The sequence below is a fragment of the Labeo rohita genome, chromosome 25, assembly GCF_022985175.1.
Source record: "Labeo rohita strain BAU-BD-2019 chromosome 25, IGBB_LRoh.1.0, whole genome shotgun sequence".
Taxonomy (NCBI): Eukaryota; Metazoa; Chordata; class Actinopteri; order Cypriniformes; family Cyprinidae; genus Labeo; species Labeo rohita.
This window is the reverse complement of record NC_066893.1, coordinates 5,771,435-5,793,633: the sequence shown is the minus strand read 5'-3', so window position 1 is coordinate 5,793,633 and position 22,199 is coordinate 5,771,435. Positions and strand designations below refer to the sequence as shown.

Below are 22,199 nucleotides of genomic sequence, written 5' to 3'. Positions count from 1 at the left end.
AAACAGTAAAATGAAATATTTGAAATATTTTTACTATTCAAAATAACTGCTTTCTATGTGAATAGAAAATTCACAAGGAATAAAGTTGAATTAATTCCTGTAAAAGCTAAATTTTTAGCATCATTACTCCAGTCACAGTATCCTTCAGAAATCATGCTAATTTCTGATTTGCTGCTCAATAAATCAATCAATATATATATATATATAAAAATGTTGAAAACAGCTGAGTAGAATTTTTTCAGGTTTCTTTGATGAATAGAAAGTTCAGAGGAACAGCATTTATCTGAAATAGAAATCTTTTGTAACATTATACATGTCTTTAATATCACTTTCTATTAAAAAAAAATTGGTATAGAGTATACTGTTACTAAAGATTTTCATGTCATATAAATGGTAATCTTTGGATTTTACTATTCATTAAAAAAATCCTGAAAAAAAAGTACTCAACTGTAAATATAACAAATTTAAATATTGATAATTAAAATAGTAATTAAAATAAGTTTTTGAGTAGCAAATCAGCATATTCAAATGATTTCTGAAGGATCACGTGACACTGAAAACTGGAGTAATGATGCTAAAAATTGCTTTGATCACAAAAATAAATTACATTTTAAATTATATTCATATATAGTAAAAATATTTCAACATTCTTCTGTTTTGCTGTACTTTGGATCAAATAAATACAGGCTTGGTGAGCAGAAGAGACTTCTTTAAAAAAAAAAACGTTAAAAATCTGACTGTTCAAAAACTTTTGACTGATAGTGTAGGCTGCATAATTTCCAACTTGGAACTAACGAACAAGTTTCAAAATATCATCTTTTCCCATCCCAGAAATGAAGCAAACACAGCACACCCAGGTAACGTGGCATTTCTTGTTTTTATTTGATTATATTTCGCAGAGAGCTTAAAATATTAAGTGGCTTTTAACTTAGATAATTAAAATACATAAAAAGAAAGCAAGAACTGAAAAACTCTGCAAATAGATAAAAAAGGTAAAAATAAATAAAACAAGAAGGAGAGACGCTCTCTCTCGCTAAAGGCAATTATTGTGATTTTCTTAATATAGTTACAATCTATTTCTTGGGGAAGAAAAACGTAATGTGCATTTTCAACACACAATATTCATGACCTCCGATAACATAACTTAAAGGAAGAAAGTGAAATAAGTCACAAAAAAGTTGCGACGCTGGAGGATGTGCTCATCGATGCAACACAGCAAGTCAACTGCCATGCAACAATATCAGTCCGCGTCAGCAGATATCGCTAATATCCTTGTCGGAAACCTACGAAAGCGAGTCCAGACTTTCTCCAAAGCATCATTCAAACCATCAAACCCTTTAAACGTCATCTTAAAAAGCTAATTGATTGAAAGAACGTGGATAACGATGGCTAGAATATGAAAAAGAGATATTTTGCGCTAGTTTTATGAGAAATAAGGCTGGAGAGATCATAAACAGTCAGTCGGTATGTGACGTCGCTCCCTCCACAAGGGGGAGCCAGAGGTCAATGATAATATCGAAACGTCGTTGCATATAAACAAACAATACCTTAGCTATAAATCTAAGGCACTGATGAGAGCCGAGCCAAAAAAACACCATTCCCTAAAAGAAAAAACGAAAACCTCCGAGAGCGCATGCGCGGAAATGATAATAAAAACGCAAATTAAAATACAAACAGTTCTTGTATAAATGAGAATGGAGACAGATTGTTTCATCCTGTGGGAAACATTCACGCCAATCTGTGCTGGTACGAGAATTGCAGACCGCCGGCCCTCGGCCCCATCTTTTCAACAGTTCTCTTGAGAAATAGTGACGGAGGGGCCCGTCCGAGGAGGCCTCGCACGTTTCGTCGTCGTCCCCGAGTCCGAGGCCCGAGGCTCATCTCTCGGTCACGTGGTTGTGTGTGTGGGGCGGCAGCGGGGCGCACAGCACCTCCGACAGGTCGTCCATGATGCAGGTTTCCTTGGGGTCGACAAGGTTGAATTCTCTGACGAACACCATGAAATGTGCGTACAGTGTGTTCAAGTGTCCTTGCAGGTCTAGAGCCACCATCTCTTTAAAGTGAGCCCAGTAGATGTGAGCCAGCACGTGAAACAGGTACCGGCAGACCTTCTTCACCAGAGACTCGAACGAGTTGGGAAAGTCTTTGCCTGAAAGGAAATGGAGATACTCATCATTCATCATTTATCATTGATTGTTATCGAGACTGTTTTCCTGTTTAATACTGTAAAGCTGCTTTGACACAATCGGTATTGTAAAAAAAAAAAAAAGCTATACAAATAAAGGTGACTTGACGTGATTTCAATCAAAATAAAATAAAAGCAAAGTAAATAAAAATAAATAATTTTCATTGAATGATTATTATAACATCCAAGGGTTACCCCCAAAAAACCTGAATGTTTTTAGTCATTTTTATGTAACAATTAATACTTTTTGTAGACCTTTTTAAACACAACACTTACGGAAATTAAAAAAACAACAACAAAAAAAAAAAAAATTCCATTGCATTTATTGAATGGGAAATAAAGTAATTTATTATTTTCTAAATGTAATTATTTTAAATATTTTGTGAAGTATTGTACTTTTAAAATTTATTTGTTTTATTTATTAGTTTATTGTGATAATTATAACAATGATATTATTTACAATGATTTTAGTTTTTGTAACAATTTTTTAGGCCTTTTTAAACAACACATGGAAATTAAAATATAAAAATGTAAATAAAATGCATTGTGTCATTTGTTTTATTTTTCTATTTATATATATATATACATATATATATATATATATAGACACACACACACACACACACACACACACACATATATATATATATATATATATAGTAAATTTAAATTTTATCAATTTTTAATTTTTTTATTATTATTTTTGCAGGCCTTTTTAAACAAAAAATGTGGAAATTAAAAAAAAAAAACATTAAAACTACATTTATTATGTGTCTTTTTTATTGTTCACTTTATTTATTCAAAGCAAAAATAATTTATTTTAAATCAGTTAATATTATTATTAACAATGATTTTAGTAATGTTTTTGTAAAAATTATTATTTTGTAGGCCTTTTTATTTTTATTTCATTTTTATTGTACTTATTGAACATTAACGTATTAATGTAGTATTTAATTATTTTAAATGTATTTTTAATTAATTTATTATTATAATAGTGAAATTATTTACAGTAATTTTAGTAACGTTTTTGTAACAATATTTTTGTAGGCTTTTTAAAACAGCAAATGTGGAAATTAAAATAAAAATTTAAAATGTATTATTTGTCATGTGTTTTATGTTTTATTTTTATTGCATTTATTGAATGGGAAATAAAGTAATTTATTATTTTTACTGTAACTATTTTAAATGATTTGTACATTAAATTTTGTATTGTTTTTAATTAATTTATTATTATTATTATTATTATTATTATTATACTTTATTATTTATTTTTTAAATTATAAATATACAATAAAGAGTTTTTATGTTTAATGCTGCTTTAATTACAAACAATAAAATTATATTAATAATATTAAATTAAAACAATCACTGTTTATATATAGATATATTAAATCATTTCATTTTTATTACAGTTTAACATTTTATTACATTTTGTTGTGTTTTTTAATTTTAAATTTTTTTTTTAATTTTTTAAATGTTAATTAAATAATTAAACAAAACAACCCATAAATTTTATTTAGCAAGTTTTTTTAATTAAACAAAACAACCCTAATTTGCACATTAATTAAACCATTTATTTATTTTGGAATTTATTTTTAAGAAATAACAGGTAAATAGATAAAACAAAATAAGTTGAACTTTTGTTATATTTTATTTTATTTCAGTAAATATTTGTTGCTTCAAGTAATTTGTGTTTATGGATTAAGTTTTTGTTTTCATGAAACAAAATAACCCTGATTTGCATAATGACCAAACCCATATTTTTTATTTTTGTAATTATTTCCTTTAATTTACAAGTAGAAATGTAAAGCAAATTGGCACAGATGACAAATTAAGTTTTCTGAAATAAATAAATTTGAATAAATTTCCTAACTAGTTAAATCAAGGAAAGAGCCAATATAATATTTAAAAATGTATTATATTCATTCTCCTCAATGAACACTAGAGGGCGCAACTGATCTTATTAATTTGACTTCAAACTACAAAATCTCAACTCCTGCATTTCTCCATTGTGAGTGCTAGAGGGCAGTGATCATACACACCATATTTTGTGGGGAAGATTTCTTCGTCCGTCACTAATTTCTGCACAAAAGTCATGACGAGGTCGACATACTGAGGTGCTGTGCACTTTGACTTCTTCCCCCTTTCATCATACCAGTAGTATATTCTGTAAAAAGAAGACAAGCAGTGAAAATTAACTTACTGTGAATCACATTTTGAGCAAAGAGAACAATTTATGGTTTAAAAATGTGCTGCATGTCCAGCTCCTGTCAGCATTTTAAGGAGGAGGCTCATGATGACAGTGAGTTTGGGAGTGTAGCGCGAGTTTGAGGGTCTGTAGACATTACAAATCTCTAGGAATGCAGACTGAACGCATAACTGACCGCTGACCGCAAACCAGTGCTGATCACTCAACGGACGAGCAGCTCAAACATCAACCGCCCATCGCTCAACTGAAATAACCGTCATGGTGGACTAAAACTCAATTAGCACGTAAATACAGACGCTACACGACTCTGAATGGACAGGCCAGTATGTATCAGGCTGAATGCCAACGAGTGTCTCAACGCTCTCAAATATCTTCAAATGACATGATTGAGTTACAGATCTGAGAGCGGATTCACAGTCCAAATGGAGGCAGATTAATTCACAATCATAAAAGCGCAAGGACTCAATCTACCTGCATAAACTCTTCGACAAAACAGGAGATATTAAGATGAAAAGGCCTACTAATCTTAACATGCATATTCATAAAAGACTCTGGAGATTTTTTTTTTTTTTTTTGACAATTTTTGCATTTTTTTTTTAAATGTCCAATTTTTTTGTAAACATTTATTTTACAAACATCTGGTTTAAAAACACTGCAAAAATGTCATGTTAAAACATGTAAACATTTTTTTAATTAAAATGGCAAAAAATGTTACAATTTTCCAAAATATGTTAAGAAGTGATGTTTACCTTAACATTTTTTCTTTATTTTTCATCACAAACGTTTACCTTGATTTTCTTAAATATAACATATAATAAAATGTATATTTATTTCTATATTTATAAGAACAGCAATAATAATAACTATAATTATTATTATTATTTTGATTATCATCATCAACATTATTGTTATTTAATTATTTTGATTAATTATAAATTAAATAATTAATTATATTTATTGTTATTATTATTATTATTATAATTTAAAAATTATTTTACATTAATAATAATAATAATAATAATATGATGATGATGATGAATATTATATTAGGCAAAAACAAAGTTTTCAGAATTTTTTAATTAAAAAAAATGATAAAAATGTACACTAATTGGCTCATGGTGTCAATATTTTTTAATTATGCAGTTATATTTATTTTTACATTTATAGGAACATCAATAATAATAATAATAATAATAATAATAATATTTTTAAAGTATTTTGTTCTATTATTTTGATAATTATAAAAGAATTAATTTTATATCATTACTTACTAAAATAATAATTATTAAATATTAAATATAATATTTATAATAATAATAATAATATTACAAATATTTATTATAAATGTTTATTTAAATTATCTTTTTAATTAATTAATTATAAATAATTTAATTTTATATCATTATTATTTAAAAATATAATAATAATAATAATAATAATAATAAAATGAATATTACTATTAGTAGTAGTAGTAGTAGTAGTAGTAGTAGTAGTAATTGTTTTGTTGTTGTTTTATTTATTAGGCAAAAACAAAGTTTTCTGAATTTTTAATGGGTAAAAATATAAACAATAATTGGCTAATGGTGTCCGTTAATAATGTTTAATATACAATAACATTTATATTTATTTTTAAATTTATAAGAACAGCAATAATAACAATAATAATAATATCATCATTTATCATTATTTTTTATTATTTTGATTAATTATAAATAATTTAATTTTATATCATTATTATTTAATACAAATAATTTGATATAATAATAATAATAATAATAATAATAAATGATGATTATGATTATGATTATTATTATTATTATTTGTTTTGTTTTGTTGTTGTTTTAGTTATTAGGCAAACACAAAGTTTCCAGATTTGTTTTTTCACTTGTAAACATCTACACATTAATTGGCTCAAGGTGTCAATGACGATATAATGGTGTCATAATTTGTCGAAAAAATTATATACTGTATTTACAAAACAAGTACTGAATATTTGACTGTTCAGATATCATCGTTTTTTAATGTTTTAAAGTTGAATATAATGTAGTATATACTAATAACATAATATAAAGCCTATGTCTGACAATAAAATGTATGCATAAAAACAATTTGAAAAAAAAAAAAAAAAATGTAACTAACAAAAAACAACCCATGGGAAATGTCAGTGTCTGTAGTTCAAGAAACACCCACTAACTACAAACGCACATACACATACTAATACTAATAACAACATATGAGCACATGTATAACTCAGTAAACTGAACGTCAGGTCTATTTGTGCATCGCAGTCCCTCCCTTTCCTCGTTTCATCAGTAACTGATTTGTCAATGGCGGTAAATGTGTCTGGTGTTTTGATGAGCGCGCCCATCCTTGCCCCGCGTGGAATGCCTGAGGTGAGCGTGTAATTGTTGCTGTTTTGTGTGCTGGTAATTCACGTCCCTTAACGTTTGTCATGAATAGTCATGGATCTAGTTTGACAGGGTCAGTCTTTAGAGATTCACGCCCCGGCTGAACAGGGCGAACGAGTCCTGCAGCGATTTTTAAAGTCAACAGGGCTGACTGTGGGAATGTACCGACGGAGGCACGTCTTTCCTTTTCACTTGTATGAGACTGATTCTACAATTACACGCATTTTCTGAAAGCTTGAAATCTTGAAAATGAAACTTCTTCAGACTGTTTCATGTTACTGTAAATGGTGAAACCTTTATTATTATCCTTCAAGTGGATTTTGGTATAATGTAGAAGTGTCCATTTTTAATATTGTGTGTGATGCTAATGACATTTTTACATTTTTGGAGAAAACAAGTCAGTTCACATAGTTCAAGTCAGTTAACTATGTGAACATATACTCAAATACTGAATGTTTGGTAATAAAGCTGCTCTTAAAATCATTAAAAAAATTAAATCAACAACATTCTTTACAATGCTATGCTTATTTCCATCCTAATGGAGTTCAAACTATTCTTCTAATTCTTCTAATAAAATGAAATATTACAGAAAAAAAAAAATCACTGTGCTCAAAAATGATAAAATAATTAAATGTTAAATTTATGTATTTATTTCATATATTTATATGTAAATATTTTATTTACAAATTTATTAGTCATATTAATAAAATATTGTAATATAAAAATTTGTTTTGGATTTATTTTTATATGTATTTATAACAACAACAGTAGTAGTAGTAGTAGTGATAATAATAATAAATATGTATTGAATAATAATAAATATGTATTAAAAATTATTAAGAATATAAATAAGATTATTATTATTATTACCATCATTAATAATAATAATAATAATAATAATAATAATTTTTATTATTGTTGTTGTTGGGCAAAAAGTTTTCTGAATTTTCTGGATATTCCTTATATACTATAAAGAAGTTAAAAGTTTAAGTAGGGGGAATGTACAATATTTGTTATGTATTTATTGTATATATCTATTTATTTTATTATTTATTAATAAAAACATATTAATATAACAATATAGTTATTTGTTTTACATTTATTTATATGCATTTATAACAACAACAGTAATGATAATAATAATTATTATTATTATTTATATTTATGTATTACATATTATTTGAATAATAATTAATAATAAAAATATGTATTGTATATATCTATATGTAAATATTTTATTATATGCATTTTATTTATAGGAATAAAAACAATTTGTATTATAACAATAGAAATAATAATAATAATAATAATAATAATAATAATTATTATTATTATTAATTATATTTATGTTTTACAAATTATTTGTATAATAATAATAACAATAATAATAATAATAATAACAATAATATGTATTTATTGTATATATCTATTTATATGTAAATATTTTATTATATTTATTTTATTATTTAGATGAATAAAAACAATTTTTATTAATATAACAATATATGTATTTTTTACATTTATATTTATTTGCATTTATAACAACAGTAGTAGTACTAGTAACAATAATAATATATTATTATTATTATTATGTTGTTTATGTATTACAAATTATTAGTTTTTCATAATTATTATTATTTATTATTATTATTAATATTATCATTTATATTTATGTATTACTAATTATTTATTTTATCATAAAAATAATTTATTGTTGTTGTTAGATAAAAATACAAAGTTTTCTGAATTGTCTCAAGATATTCTCGAGAATATTTTACTTTTATTTGATAAAAAACTATGTTTTTATTAATATAACAATATATTTATTTGTTTTACATTTATATGCATTTATTTACAACAGTAATGTTTAAAATAATTAAGAATTAAATAGTATTACTTGCATTTATGCATTAAACTATTCATTTTATGCGCCAAATAAAGATTCTGGGAAATTTAAATGATACAATACTCTTAAAAAAGTATTAAAAATAATTAGTGCTTTCAGTGAGAGGGTCAAGAGCAGGGGTGCCCAAACTGGACTGAGTTTGGGCACCCCTGGTCAAAGAGACTAAAGCTCTAAGGTAAATGTTGCCAAAACTAATTCTATAACTGATCTTATTCATCTTCTGTTTGTGCTCCTGATCTTCCCAAACAGCCTGTGAGAACATTCAACTATGGGCCTTTAAGGTCATTAAATTGGTTCCACCTCAAACAAACTTACAAAAGCCCCGATTCTGAGAACAGTCTCCTTGTATTCTCCCGCTCAAAACACATCTGAAAGCCAAACAAGCACTGGCTTCAGTAAAATGTGTGTCAGCTTTCATTCCAGTCATGCATTAACCCCAATCAGACCCACAAACCCAGATTCACACAAAGCTAGAGTGCTGATCTCAGATCTGCTCTTAAAACGGAAAAACATTGTGAATATGAAAAACACTCGATCCAGAAGCAGTTCTCGTAAAAGGAGGGCTCTGGTTCCCGCCCCAGGACACGTCTGGAGGAAGAAAGAGCTAGAAAGACGGGCGACAGAAAGAACGAATGAGAAACTTACGTATTACAGGCCGTCATGGCTTGACACGTGTCCCCAGTGCAAAACTCTGAGATTGTGCTATACTGCAGATTTATGAGATTGAAGAAGGTTGTTGCTGCAAAGGATAAAAGAATCGTTTTAAAAAGTGACATTCAATTGATATTCAAATTGATATTTCAGAATCAATGAAGCCGAAGACAACGGCTCTGTTACAAAACCAAACAAGTTCCCTATGAAGGCCACATTTAAGACATCAGTCACTCGTAGTCTGGTTTTTAGCTTAGCAACATGCTAACATAACTTGAAAGTTTTATTTTGAAAGATTTTAGTCCAGTCACTTAGAAGTGTGTACTATCCTGTTTTTAGCTTAGCAGCATGCTAATATTAAACTTGAAAGCTTTATTGTTCATCAGGTGAAAATCTTAAGTCCAGTCATAAAATCATATGTATTTTTCATCTTTTTTCCAATTTTACTTTTACTTTTTTTTTTAAAACTTTCAAGTTTAATGTTAAGTTCTAAAGTCCACCCTGTTGAAAAAAACAGCATATGCTGGTTAAGTAGGTTTTGATACTGGGATGCTGGTTTATGCTGGTCCTTTGCTGGTTCATGCTGGCCCTTTGCTGGTTTATGCTGGCCCTTAGCTGGTTCATGCTGGTCCTTTGCTGGTTTATGCTGGCCCTTAGCTGGTTCAATGCTGGCCCTTAGCTGGTTCATGCTGGTCCTTAGCTGGTTCATGCTGGCCCTTTGCTGGTTTATGCTGGCCCTTTGCTGGTTCATGCTGGTCCTTTGCTGGTTTATGCTGGCCCTTAGCTGGTTCATGCTGGTCCTTAGCTGGTTCATGCTGGCCCTTTGCTGGTTTATGCTGGCCCTTAGCTGGTTCATGCTGGCCCTTTGCTGGTTTATGCTGGCCCTTAGCTGGTTCATGCTGGTCCTTAGCTGGTTCATGCTGGCCCTTTGCTGGTTCATGCTGGTCCTTTGCTGGTTTATGCTGGCCCTTTGCTGGTTTATGCTGGCCCTTAGCTGGCTCATGCTGGTCCTTAGCTGGTTCAATGCTGGCCCTTTGCTGGTTTATGCTGGCCCTTAGCTGGCTCATGCTGGTCCTTTGCTGGTTTATGCTGGCCCTTTGCTGGTTCATGCTGGCCCTTAGCTGGTTCATGCTGGTCCTTAGCTGGTTCAATGCTGGCCCTTTGCTGGTTTATGCTGGCCCTTAGCTGGCTCATGCTGGTCCTTTGCTGGTTTATGCTGGCCCTTAGCTGGTTCATGCTGGTCCTTAGCTGGTTCATGCTGGTCCTTTGCTGGTTTATGCTGGCCCTTAGCTGGTTCATGCTGGTCCTTAGCTGGTTCAATGCTGGCCCTTTGCTGGTTTATGCTGGCCCTTAGCTGGCTCATGCTGGTCCTTTGCTGGTTCATGCTGGCCCTTTGCTGGTTTATGCTGGCCCTTAGCTGGTTCATGCTGGTCCTTTGCTGGTTTATGCTGGCCCTTAGCTGGTTCAATGCTGGCCCTTAGCTGGTTCATGCTGGTCCTTTGCTGGTTCATGCTGGCCCTTTGCTGGTTTATGCTGGCCCTTTGCTGGTTCATGCTGGTCCTTTGCTGGTTTATGCTGGCCCTTAGCTGGTTCATGCTGGTCCTTAGCTGGTTCATGCTGGCCCTTTCATGCTGGTTTATGCTGGCCCTTAGCTGGTTCATGCTGGTCCTTAGCTGGTTCATGCTGGCCCTTTGCTGGTTTATGCTGGCCCTTAGCTGGTTCATGCTGGTCCTTAGCTGGTTCATGCTGGCCCTTTGCTGGTTCATGCTGGTCCTTTGCTGGTTTATGCTGGCCCTTTGCTGGTTTATGCTGGCCCTTAGCTGGCTCATGCTGGTCCTTAGCTGGTTCAATGCTGGCCCTTTGCTGGTTTATGCTGGCCCTTAGCTGGCTCATGCTGGTCCTTTGCTGGTTTATGCTGGCCCTTTGCTGGTTCATGCTGGCCCTTAGCTGGTTCATGCTGGTCCTTAGCTGGTTCAATGCTGGCCCTTTGCTGGTTTATGCTGGCCCTTAGCTGGCTCATGCTGGTCCTTTGCTGGTTTATGCTGGCCCTTAGCTGGTTCATGCTGGTCCTTAGCTGGTTCATGCTGGTCCTTTGCTGGTTTATGCTGGCCCTTAGCTGGTTCATGCTGGTCCTTAGCTGGTTCAATGCTGGCCCTTTGCTGGTTTATGCTGGCCCTTAGCTGGCTTATGCTGGTCCTTTGCTGGTTCATGCTGGCCCTTTGCTGGTTCATGCTGGCCCTTTGCTGGTTCATGCTGGCCCTTAGCTGGTTCATGCTGGTCCTTAGCTGGTTCAATGCTGGCCCTTTGCTGGTTTATGCTGGCCCTTAGCTGGCTCATGCTGGTCCTTTGCTGGTTTATGCTGGCCCTTTGCTGGTTCATGCTGGCCCTTTGCTGGTTCATGCTGGCCCTTAGCTGGTTCATGCTGGTCCTTTGCTGGTTCATGCTGGCCCTTTGCTGGTTCATGCTGGCCCTTTGCTGGTTCATGCTGGCCCTTAGCTGGTTCATGCTGGTCCTTTGCTGGTTCATGCTGGCCCTTTGCTGGTTCATGCTGGCCCTTAGCTGGTTCATGCTGGTCCTTAGCTGGTTCATGCTGGTCCTTAGCTGGTTCATGCTGGTCCTTAGCTGGTTCAATGCTGGCCCTTTGCTGGTTTATGCTGGCCCTTAGCTGGCTCATGCTGGTCCTTTGCTGGTTTATGCTGGCCCTTAGCTGGTTTATGCTGGTCCAGGACCAGCTTAAACCAGCTAAGGACCAGCAAAGAGCCAGCATAAACCAGCATCAAAACCTACCTAATCAGCAAATGCTGTTTTTTTCAACATGGCAATAAGTGTATATTTATGTGTAGGGGTTTGTTCAAATCACTAAACCTGCCAGGTGAAAACTGTCCAATCACTCAGAAGTGTATACTAATGGTTAGGAGTTTTTAGCCCAGTCCCTTAGAAATGTATACTTGTGTAGGGGTTCGTTCAAGTCACTAACCCTAAATATGAGCATTAGTTAGCAAGCATCACTTTCCTTTTTAACAGAAAACAACATTTGTTTATAATAAAATTGTTAGCACATTTTGTTTTCACATTTACTATTTAAGAAGGTCATACTCTGCAAGCAAGTTTGTGCTTACAACTGTTTAGCGCTCACACACTAAAATGTGACTGATTTCCAAACTCCTGACTGACAGAAGGTTATTTTTCAAGACTGACAAAGACTCTAAAATCTTCCAAATACAAGGCAAACACTCATAACGGCTGTGATGTTTGCTTAGGAACTCACTGTTGCTGGCGAGCCATTCGTTGAGGTCGATCTCTCTGGTGGGAAGCGCCACCAAATCTTTCAGGTCGAAGTCCACGACCCGCACTTTTGTGTACTCTGGCTCCAAGTAGTGCTTCTTCTCTTCAGCGGGCGCTTTCTTTCCATTTGGCTTCGTTTTGGATTTCCTGCAAGAAGCAGAGAAGAGGGATGTGTTAAGATGAGATGCATATAAATGAAGTGTTTTTTATTGCCATTAGCAGCATCAAAAGCACAAGTCGTTTTCAAACAACTTGAAACGTACACATCTTAATCATTATTCATAAAAGTTTCAAAGTATATTTCAAAGTTACATAGCTTTTTTTTTTTTTTTTTACATAGCTTATTATTAGTTCAGTTTGGGGGGAGTTGTACCACATGACATTTTGAACTGAATTGACCTTGCTTCTCAAAAAAAAAAAAAAAAAAAAAAATTCAAAATTTAAGAGTCATGAGGTTCTGCAGGACTGCTCTCTATTATTTAATTTTCTGTTTTGCTTTTTTTTCAAAAAAAGACCTTTTTTCAAATAGTAAGCATCAGTGAAGCAGTTGTTACAGCAGTTTTCAAATATTAACTATAAAAGCTTTTATTATAAATTTATCAAAACCAACAAAAAGTTGTACCACTTAGACTTTTTTTTTTTCATTTAGAGCCCCAAAACAAAATAAAATAAAACTAAAATAAATCAACATAAAATAAAATAAAATAAAATAAAATAATAATTAAAATTTTAAGAGTCATGAGGTTCTGCAGGGCTGCTCTTTTTCAAATATTAATAATCAATTTTTTTTTTTTTTTTTTTTATCTAAGAAACATTAATAATATTAGTTATAAAAGCTTTTCTTTTCAAGGATTTAATTCTTTTAATAAATCTTTCTTTTCTTTTTTTTTTTCTTTTTTTTTCTTTTTTTTATTGTTATCAAAACAGTTGTACCATGTAGATATTTTTACTTTAGGGCCCTAAAATAAAATAAAATAAAATAAAATAAAATAGCTTTTCTTTTCAAGAATTAAATTCTTTCTATGAATTTTTTCTTCTTTTTTATTGTTATTAAATAAAAATAAAATAAAATAAAATAAATAAACATCACAAAAGATGTGTATTCAAGTCATTGAATGTGTTACATTTTTTATATTTTCTGAATAAATTAATAGATCCCATTTTTTATAACAAGAAATTGTAAGAGCCTTCACTGACAAAAACTCTTTCTAGTCTAGTTTCTAAACTAGACCTACATCTCTGCTTCACTTCTTTGGAGTAACCCACATTTCTCGTTTGTTTCAAACTCAGGTGTCAAAACAGACTTGTACTTCCAGTGCTAGTTTTAACATGTAAATGTCAGAATCGCATTGCTGTGGCAGATCCCGCAGCTGGCTGAGACAAAGGTTACAGGGGCATTAAACAGCTAATAACAAGAGTACAGGCAAAGACAGGTTATAAAGAATTTACATCCTTTCCTTGGGCTCACTTTGACTCCTCTCAGGTTTATTGTTTACGCAAACAAACAAGACACTTTTCCAAAGAATTTCTCTTTACTGCTTGTTCATTTGAACTCTTCTTCCTTACAGCTTAAAGCAGAACTGTTTTTCATCACACAAAGAAACTCCCTGAATTTATTGCTCATCCACCTACATGATTTCCTGTAAACACTTCATTCCCAACCTCAAGCTTCTGACCACCTTCACCAGTTCCTCTTTTCACACACAACGGTCTATCATAGGACCAGGAAGAGGACATATCTCAGAGACCAAAGTTCATAAACACTGTTTTTAAATTTAAGCCAAGACAAAGGAGCAGTTTGAGGGATTGTCCCAATTCTGGATTGCTTCCGAGCGGGAAAGATCTTATCATCCATACTGAGGTCATAACCTGACTGGTGTCAAAGGTCTAAAAGGGTTAATCGTGAAGCATGGTCCGATCAAACATCACTGGAGTGTGGGAAGTCTGGTAAACTTCAACTTTATTTGGACACCATTCCGTTTAACTATTCAAGATTAGTGTTTTGTGTAAAACAGGAAAGAGACGGAGATAAATCACCAAGGGAGTTCACGCTATGAGGCAAGTTACTGCTTGGCAAATATGGTAAAAGATACTGAAAAATGTAAAATATGAAGGAAATAAAGTCACCGAACAAAAAAAGAGGATATTCTTGGTCCTCTTTCAAAAGTGACAAACAATGAGCCTAAACAACGAGCCACCTCATTACTAACATGGGAACAATAGGAGGTAATAAACATTGCAGAACTCGTCCTGCACCTGTGCTTCGGATATGAATAATACCTGAACGATTAGAACAGCACATGAGGATGACAAAATTGACATCCAACACATCCAAAAACCAAAACCCTATCTAGAAAGTAGAATACCCAAGAACCGGGTGGGATCTTTCGATCCGTCCCAATAAGCAACCAATGTGAATAATTTCACCATTTTACGTTTTGAGGAATTGGTTGTTAATTTGAATGAATTCGTACAATTTCAATTTGTATGTTTTCGTACAATCTTATAAGTCCCACTGGTTAGACCTTCAAAAAAAAAAAAAAAAAAAAAAAAAAAAAAAAAGCATGTTTCTTTATGAATCTGCATTTTGCCCGTGTCGAGTAACCAGCAAAATCCCGGAAGTGAACGAGATACGAGAATCCATGAATTGCATTATTAGATAATTTTCCAAGGCTGTGTGATGTATTAAACCTAATTTAAAAAAAAAAAAAAATCACAATAAAGCATAATGCTACTGCGAATTCACAAACGCTATGATTCAATTAAATAAATATATGCGCTTATTTATAAACAGTTATCATTTACATTTACATTTACAACTTTATCTCTGCATATTGCTGCGAGTTTGGGTTTATTATAATGCTCATCTGGCAACGCAACATCCACCATTCCATCAGATTTGTAAGGTAAATAATTTCTAAACCTGTGCAAACACATGAAAATACATCAGTATCTTTCTCAATATGCTAACTGTTCATCGCAATTTCAAAATAAAAGCTCAAACCCTCAGTCTAAGTTTTAGACACGTTTTGATGTCCACATATTTGAGAAATGACAGTGGCTGTAGCATTTCTGTCGTAAAGAAGTGGCCAAATATTAAAGATTAAGTGGATATTTTAATTCAATGTTGTTTAGTCAATATTAAAGGAGAAGTCCACTTCCAAAACAAAGATTCACATATAATGTACTCACCCCCTTGTCATCCAAGATGTTCAGGTCTTTCTTTCTTCAGCCGTAAAGAAATGTGTTTTGAGGAAAACATTTCAGATTTATTTTTTATTACCACAGAGAGAAAAAAAACTGATTAATCGTCAGAATTATCAACCGATTATTCGATCACCAAATTAATCGTTAGCAAAAGCCCTAGTTTGAATCACATCATACGCATTCTTACGAAAAAGGTACCTTGTAAAATAGTTTCGTTTTCTTTATTTTTTCTTTATCTATCTTGGTGCTTTTGCCTTTTATTATGATAGGTCTGCGATCCGGGATTCTAACTTGGGACACCTGAAGCGCAACGAAACAATATGACATATTTTCTCTAAATCTGGTTAAGCAGAACATGAAACATCTCGTTTATGAAATTCTTCAAAACTGATCTAGGATCAGAGTTCTTTTCCACATCTCAAATAAACCTGAAGTTCTGTCACGAAACTCTAGATGGAGCAGGTTTTACATCAATCTGACATAATGACATCATTATTCACATGGCGCAGCTGATTGGTTTCTTTTTACATCAGCAGCCAATGAGCTTGCTGCTCAACATTCAAATATTCAGCTGGTGCTTGCTTCAGAAACCCTCCACCTCCCCAGCTCCACCTGTATAGATCTGCTACAGGGTGATTTCGTGTATGCTATATATGGGGGTTATTTCCTATATGTTATATGTGCAACCGCAGTATTTCTTACATGCTCACAGCAGCATGCTGGCGGATTTATTGGCAGTAGCAAGTTTAGGTACTTGCTCTGCCGCAGCAGCAGCGTAGCAGATCGATTCCGCAAAGACCAAACACATTAACACTGTCATGCCAAGAGTTGTCATGACAGAAATGCAAAGTTCTGTCATTAAACTGTAGATAGCGCAGGCCGATTTTCAATCTGATATAATCACATCATCATTTAAATGCCGCAGCTGATTGGTTCTTTTTCGTAAAAGCAGCCAATGAGCTTGCTGCTCAACATTCAGATACTTGGCTAGTGATTTCTGTAGCAGTTGCAGCACGCTTCAGAAACCCTCTTCCTTTCCCCAGCTCCACCTGTCTAGATCTGCTATGGGGTGATTCATGTATGTTATATATGGGGGTTATTTCATTTATCTTACATGTGCTGCAGCAGTATTTCCTACATGCTTACAGCAGCGTGTCTGTGGATGTATTGCAGTGTAGCAGATCTATTCTGCCAAGACCAAACACATTAACATTGCCATGTATATTACCATGCTAAACTCTCCAAGATTTATCATGACAGAAATGTATTAGCAAAGAACTTGCACAACTGGTCTAGAATCAGTATGAAGGATCAACCATCCTTGTGAAGTGAAAATGATGCCAGCAAGCAAGCAGGCAGCTGTCAGGTCCAGCTGGTAGGAATATGAATTTTAGGCTTGAGCCAGCTGGAAGATCTGAACATCTCCTAGATCCTTTGATGGATCCACACAGCTGAGCTCAAACACTCTGCTTCCTGCAAAACCCATCCCTCCTCTGACTAATAAAGAACATATTTTAATGTCCAGAATTGAAAGATGATACGATTTCTTAAAGGCATCTAAACAAATGTAGGAGTGACTTCCCTAAATTCCATTCTACAAAATAAAAGAGCACGCAATGTCAACATTTCAAAGATAACTCACAGCTTTAAACACGTAAAGCTTTTTTGTTGTCGTGCGAATAAGTCCAAGCACATACCTCAAACGTGGAGTGACACCAGATTGAACTCAAGTGTGAACACTACCAAAGTGGAGCCAGGAATTGTAATCTGTAAAACTTGTTGAGAAATGTGAGTTTACCATTTGATTCACAAACACAGATGGTTTCTAGAGCTGAGTGGATGATACAGGTCTTTGGTCAAAACCTTGGCTTGGTTTGAGAGTCTGGAAACTACAATGCCTTTTATGGCAAAGATATCTGTGGAAAACAGCTATGAGTGGGCATGAGTGTGTGTGTGTGTGTGTGTGTAACAGGAGGGCCGCTGGCAGCTAGAAAGTTTTTCTTTCTCCTAAAATAAACTATCTAATGGCTTGAGAATTTGCCCTCCGCCACATAATTCACAAAAACAGTGCTTCCTGGAAAACTTACGAAATCCCGTGAAGGCTAAAATAAAACAATGTGCGTTCAGATTTTTGGACGCACAAATTGTTTCTTCATGTGAAAAACAACTATATTGGAGTACTGACATAACATTGTGTTCTGGACCCTCGAATGCAATCCCATGCTCTGCTTTCGATTGTTTTTTTGGTTTTATCAAAATCAAACAGGAGAATCCTAGCCTTGATTTCATCGTGTGACTAAATTTAAAACATCAATACAATGTGTTTATCTTGAAGCATGTGAAATGTTCACTGGTTTTCTTCAAAGTTTCAGTGTGGATAACGATCACAAGTTTTTAGCAATTACACTGCCAGGTAAACATCTTGTCAAACTTAATTATTAAACACAGCATGCTGTTCAGAATCTCAAAGATGAACTGTTCATGAGGCCTGACGTTATGCAACACACTGTGCACTGTCATCCAGCATCTGCAAGCAGCTAAAACATCTAAACATCGCTAAATCACTCTGACTCAAAGAGAAAAGGGCTGGAAACTTCAAAGCTGCCATATGGATACCAAAACTACAATCTGGAAATCAGCAGTAAAACAATCCAGCATCTATCTCCATGGGCTCTTTAGGGATTGCGTTATTCATAAAAAAAATGAAAAAGCACCAAAACGGTGTCAGTGCAATGTTCACTCATCACACAAGGACAAGTGATATTGAAAATCACAAACAAAAGAAACCCATAAACAGCCATGATGTAATGCCACATGACAAAACATGATGCAAGCATGATTAATTGGCCGATATTCATTTTTTGAGATTATTGACACTGGTTGTTAACTAATAATTAATAAGTGAATGCATACGTCTATGGTATTACGTAACTATCCTGCTGTCTAGATATTAATATTAGCACCAAAATGTATTTATTGCAGTCAGGGTGATGATAAAATACAAACTGTATCTTATAAGACCATTTATAATGGTTTCAAGTAAACACTGTGACCCTCAGCACTGATGCTAAAGTAATTGCTGGTCTTTTGCTGAGTGTGTCTAGCCAAGTTTGGACTTCCTAGCTCTCATGGGCATCAGGAGTATGTGAAGAGCTATTGAGATGGCAGTATTGTGTTAAACACAGCAACAGCGCCATGGGGACGGTACAGCGAGAGGTCATCAGCATCACAACAGAGAGGTGGCTGAAGAGAGAAGTCTTTGTAAATCATCCCTCACAAGCGCACAAACCTTCCACATTAATTTTAGTTTTACCCTTTTTTATCTCGTTAATGATATAAAGAGTTTATTTGCAAAAAAAAACCTTTTTTTTTTCCATTTTCAAAAATCATGTTTTTTTTTTTTATTATGTTATCACGTTTTTATTATGTTAGTTAGCTATCTTTTTTTTTTTTTTTTTTTTTTTACTTAATATCAAAATAACCCAACTGAGACTGAGATTAACTGGAATGCACAATGAAAAAACATGATTTTTGAAAATGTTTAAAAACGTTATCTGTTTTTGCAAATTAATTCTTCATATTTTAATGCAGTTATATGCAAAAATGGTAAGTGCCAAATTCATTTTGTACACCCTAGGAGGTTAAAAAAAACGTGCCATTTACAGTTTAAAATCTCTTGAATTAATTAAGAGCCCTCTTGAATTAATATGATTCTATTTTTTTCTATGCATTTTTATCTCTATTGTATTCCAAAACAAATCACTGTAGCATTCATCTTAGATATGCCGTTTTGGGGGGAATAGTTGTCTATCTATCTATCTATCTATCTATCTATCTATCTATCTATCATAAAACTCAGCACTCATTATCTAAATTTCCCGGGTGTAATAACAGGTGCTCCAAGTTTTCAAACAATTTAAATGAGCGGTGAATCATTACAAACCTTTCACGTTTGCTCATAAATATGCATGAAACACGTCATGTCTCTCAACCAATCTGATAACTGCGATCGGAATGTATTGATATTCGCGCTCCATGAATAATCAGTTCCAATAACAAATGTCTAGCGCAAGATGTTTTGATTAGTTTATTCTGCTCATATGTAAACCTTTATAAATGTTAAAATTCAACAAAATACTCTTCCTATGTGTGCTTGTGATTTTCAAGAGTTTTGCGTTCTACATACATAATACATAAGTCTTTTTCATCTTATTTTTTAATAAAATGTATATATTTTAAAAGTATTTTCTTAAACGTTAATCTTATTAATAATCACTGTTGAAAATAACGTACATCATCATCATCCAACGTTATAAGCATGCTGCAGAATTGTTCTTAATGTAAATATCATTTGAGATACACCTGAAACTGCGTTAAAGTAAGCTATGATCTGATGAATGCACCATATATCTGCCCTAAAAAACGTGTATAAATTATAGACATATATTTTTATTAACTTCACATTACTTTGTTAATAACATAGCCTCTATTTAGGTTTATGCAGCTGCACTGGACTGTAAAAATACTTGATTTATAATAAAAACATAAACGCCACGTTACCTTAAAACTTTACCAACAGCCTGAAGGACCATCTTGCAACTTAATCCGCTTCTGGGAGTTTTCTGTGAGTGCATATCCGAAGTGCTAACAACTAAAATGGACTGAGAGTCCAAAGCGTTTTGAACTGACCGGTCTTTCCCCTTCCCCTCCGTGGATGTTTTCAAAGACTAGGTAGAGTAAGAGAATATAAAGTTCTAGCTCCAAAGTTCTCGTTCTACCAAAGGCCAGCCAATCAGAACAGCCCGTGGGCGGGGCACGATATGTTAACGCCAGACGACAGCCAATCATACGCGCGGATGGGCGGGGCGTGTTGTGGTCGACATGCCGTTTGAAGTTCTGCTCTCTGTTGATCCTCTCGGTCAGACAGTGTGTTTCATATTCCGGCTAAAGTGGTGTGACCAGCTTCGAATGAAGTTACGTCTTTACAGTTACATTTAAAGAGGAAACATTTACCATAATTACAAGACATTCTGAGGTAACATGCCAATGCACAACTTGTTTTTGCTTTGTTCTGGAAGTTCAGAAAAAACGCTGATAAAAGCTAATATCTTACAGCTAATTCGACTAATCACTACTGAAGACAAAAAATGAACACCTTTTCCACAGAAATCTTTATTTAATCAGTTCTAAAATGAAACCAAACATATAAAGGGCTCAAAAACCAAATTCCATATAAATTCCTGTCAGAAGAGTGGTGGGAATGTGTTTAAACTTCACTTTGACTGCTAATATAGAAAGAAAATTGTATTTTAACATTAGAATGAAGTCTATTCGAGCATTTGAGGTTGACTACACCTTTATAAGAGAAAAATGTCTGAAAAATCTACCTTTGGATAAAGAAAAGTCAGTTAAAGACAAACATCTAGATGCCTGTGAAGTGAAATACGTCTATTTTTACCTCATTAAAACAATATTTATAGAACATAGTTGTTACAAAAGCTTTTTCGTAACTGGCATTTTGTTTGTCTTTCCATGAAAAGGAAAACATTTCATCAAGAAGCCGGTGAATCATAAGACCGCTTTATAAGTTTTAGAGTTAGTCTGACGTCAGATAGCAAGTAAAACTACCACATTTATAAGTTCCTCAAGGTAAAAAATAGCATATTATCTCATCAATCTTCACATTACGCAAGTGACTCTTTTGGAAAAATACGTGAGGGGCTGGACTTGCGTATTTAGTGAAATGGTAGCTGTCAGCTGAGGCCCAACCAAAACCTCTGTCTGATCCCACACACTTCACAAGATGTTTACTCACCACCTGATTCACGACAACTGAAACAACATACCAGCAGCATCTGCCGTGTCTGATAACACAATTAAATCACTGATTTACAGGACACGCTTCCTGTTCAGACTTTACTTTCGGTCTTAAGCATTAAGTCATGTTCTGATTTGTCCAACCACCAATTATAGAACAAAACACGTACTGTAGGACCAGACCTAGTGTTTGAGATTGTGACATCAGGCCAGTGTGAGTAATAACATTGGCATAAAAGAAAATAAAATTTCAGGAAAAAACAATAAATTAAAAAAAGTTGAATTTACAGTCTCTGACACTATCCAAAACAATTATAGTTTTTCCTCAAGCTTGATCGTACGATTGGTCACATGGCTCGCTTGACTCGTTCGGTAAGAAATTCAACGAACATTCCTCTTAGACAAAGCAAACAGAAAAAAATCCTCTTAGACACAGTACATTAGGCCCGGAGCTAAAGCATCCAGCAGATGAGTAATCCAGCCCTGCTAAAATGCCGAGGGCGACATGAGATGAACAAGATAAGAACCTAC

General features: G+C 33.6%; 1 protein-coding gene across 4 annotated transcripts in view; it reads right to left on the bottom strand.

The window, feature by feature from the left end:
* Window positions 1-858: 858 nt before the first annotated feature.
* mob2a (MOB kinase activator 2a) overlaps window positions 859-22,199 on the bottom strand; it is a 61,982-nt gene continuing 40,641 nt past the window's right edge. For 3 of the 4 annotated variants that reach the window (XM_051099601.1, XM_051099599.1, XM_051099600.1), the window contains exons 2-5: window positions 12,628-12,791; window positions 9,354-9,447; window positions 4,228-4,352; window positions 859-2,149 (exon numbers count right to left, since the gene is read on the bottom strand). In XM_051099601.1, coding sequence (XP_050955558.1) covers window positions 1,878-2,149; window positions 4,228-4,352; window positions 9,354-9,447; window positions 12,628-12,791 — 655 coding nt within the window. In that variant the 3' untranslated portion in view covers window positions 859-1,877. Of the gene's footprint in view, window positions 2,150-4,227; window positions 4,353-9,353; window positions 9,448-12,627; window positions 12,792-20,411; window positions 20,591-22,199 lie in introns of those variants that run through there. The other variant, XM_051099598.1, reaches the window with a different exon arrangement.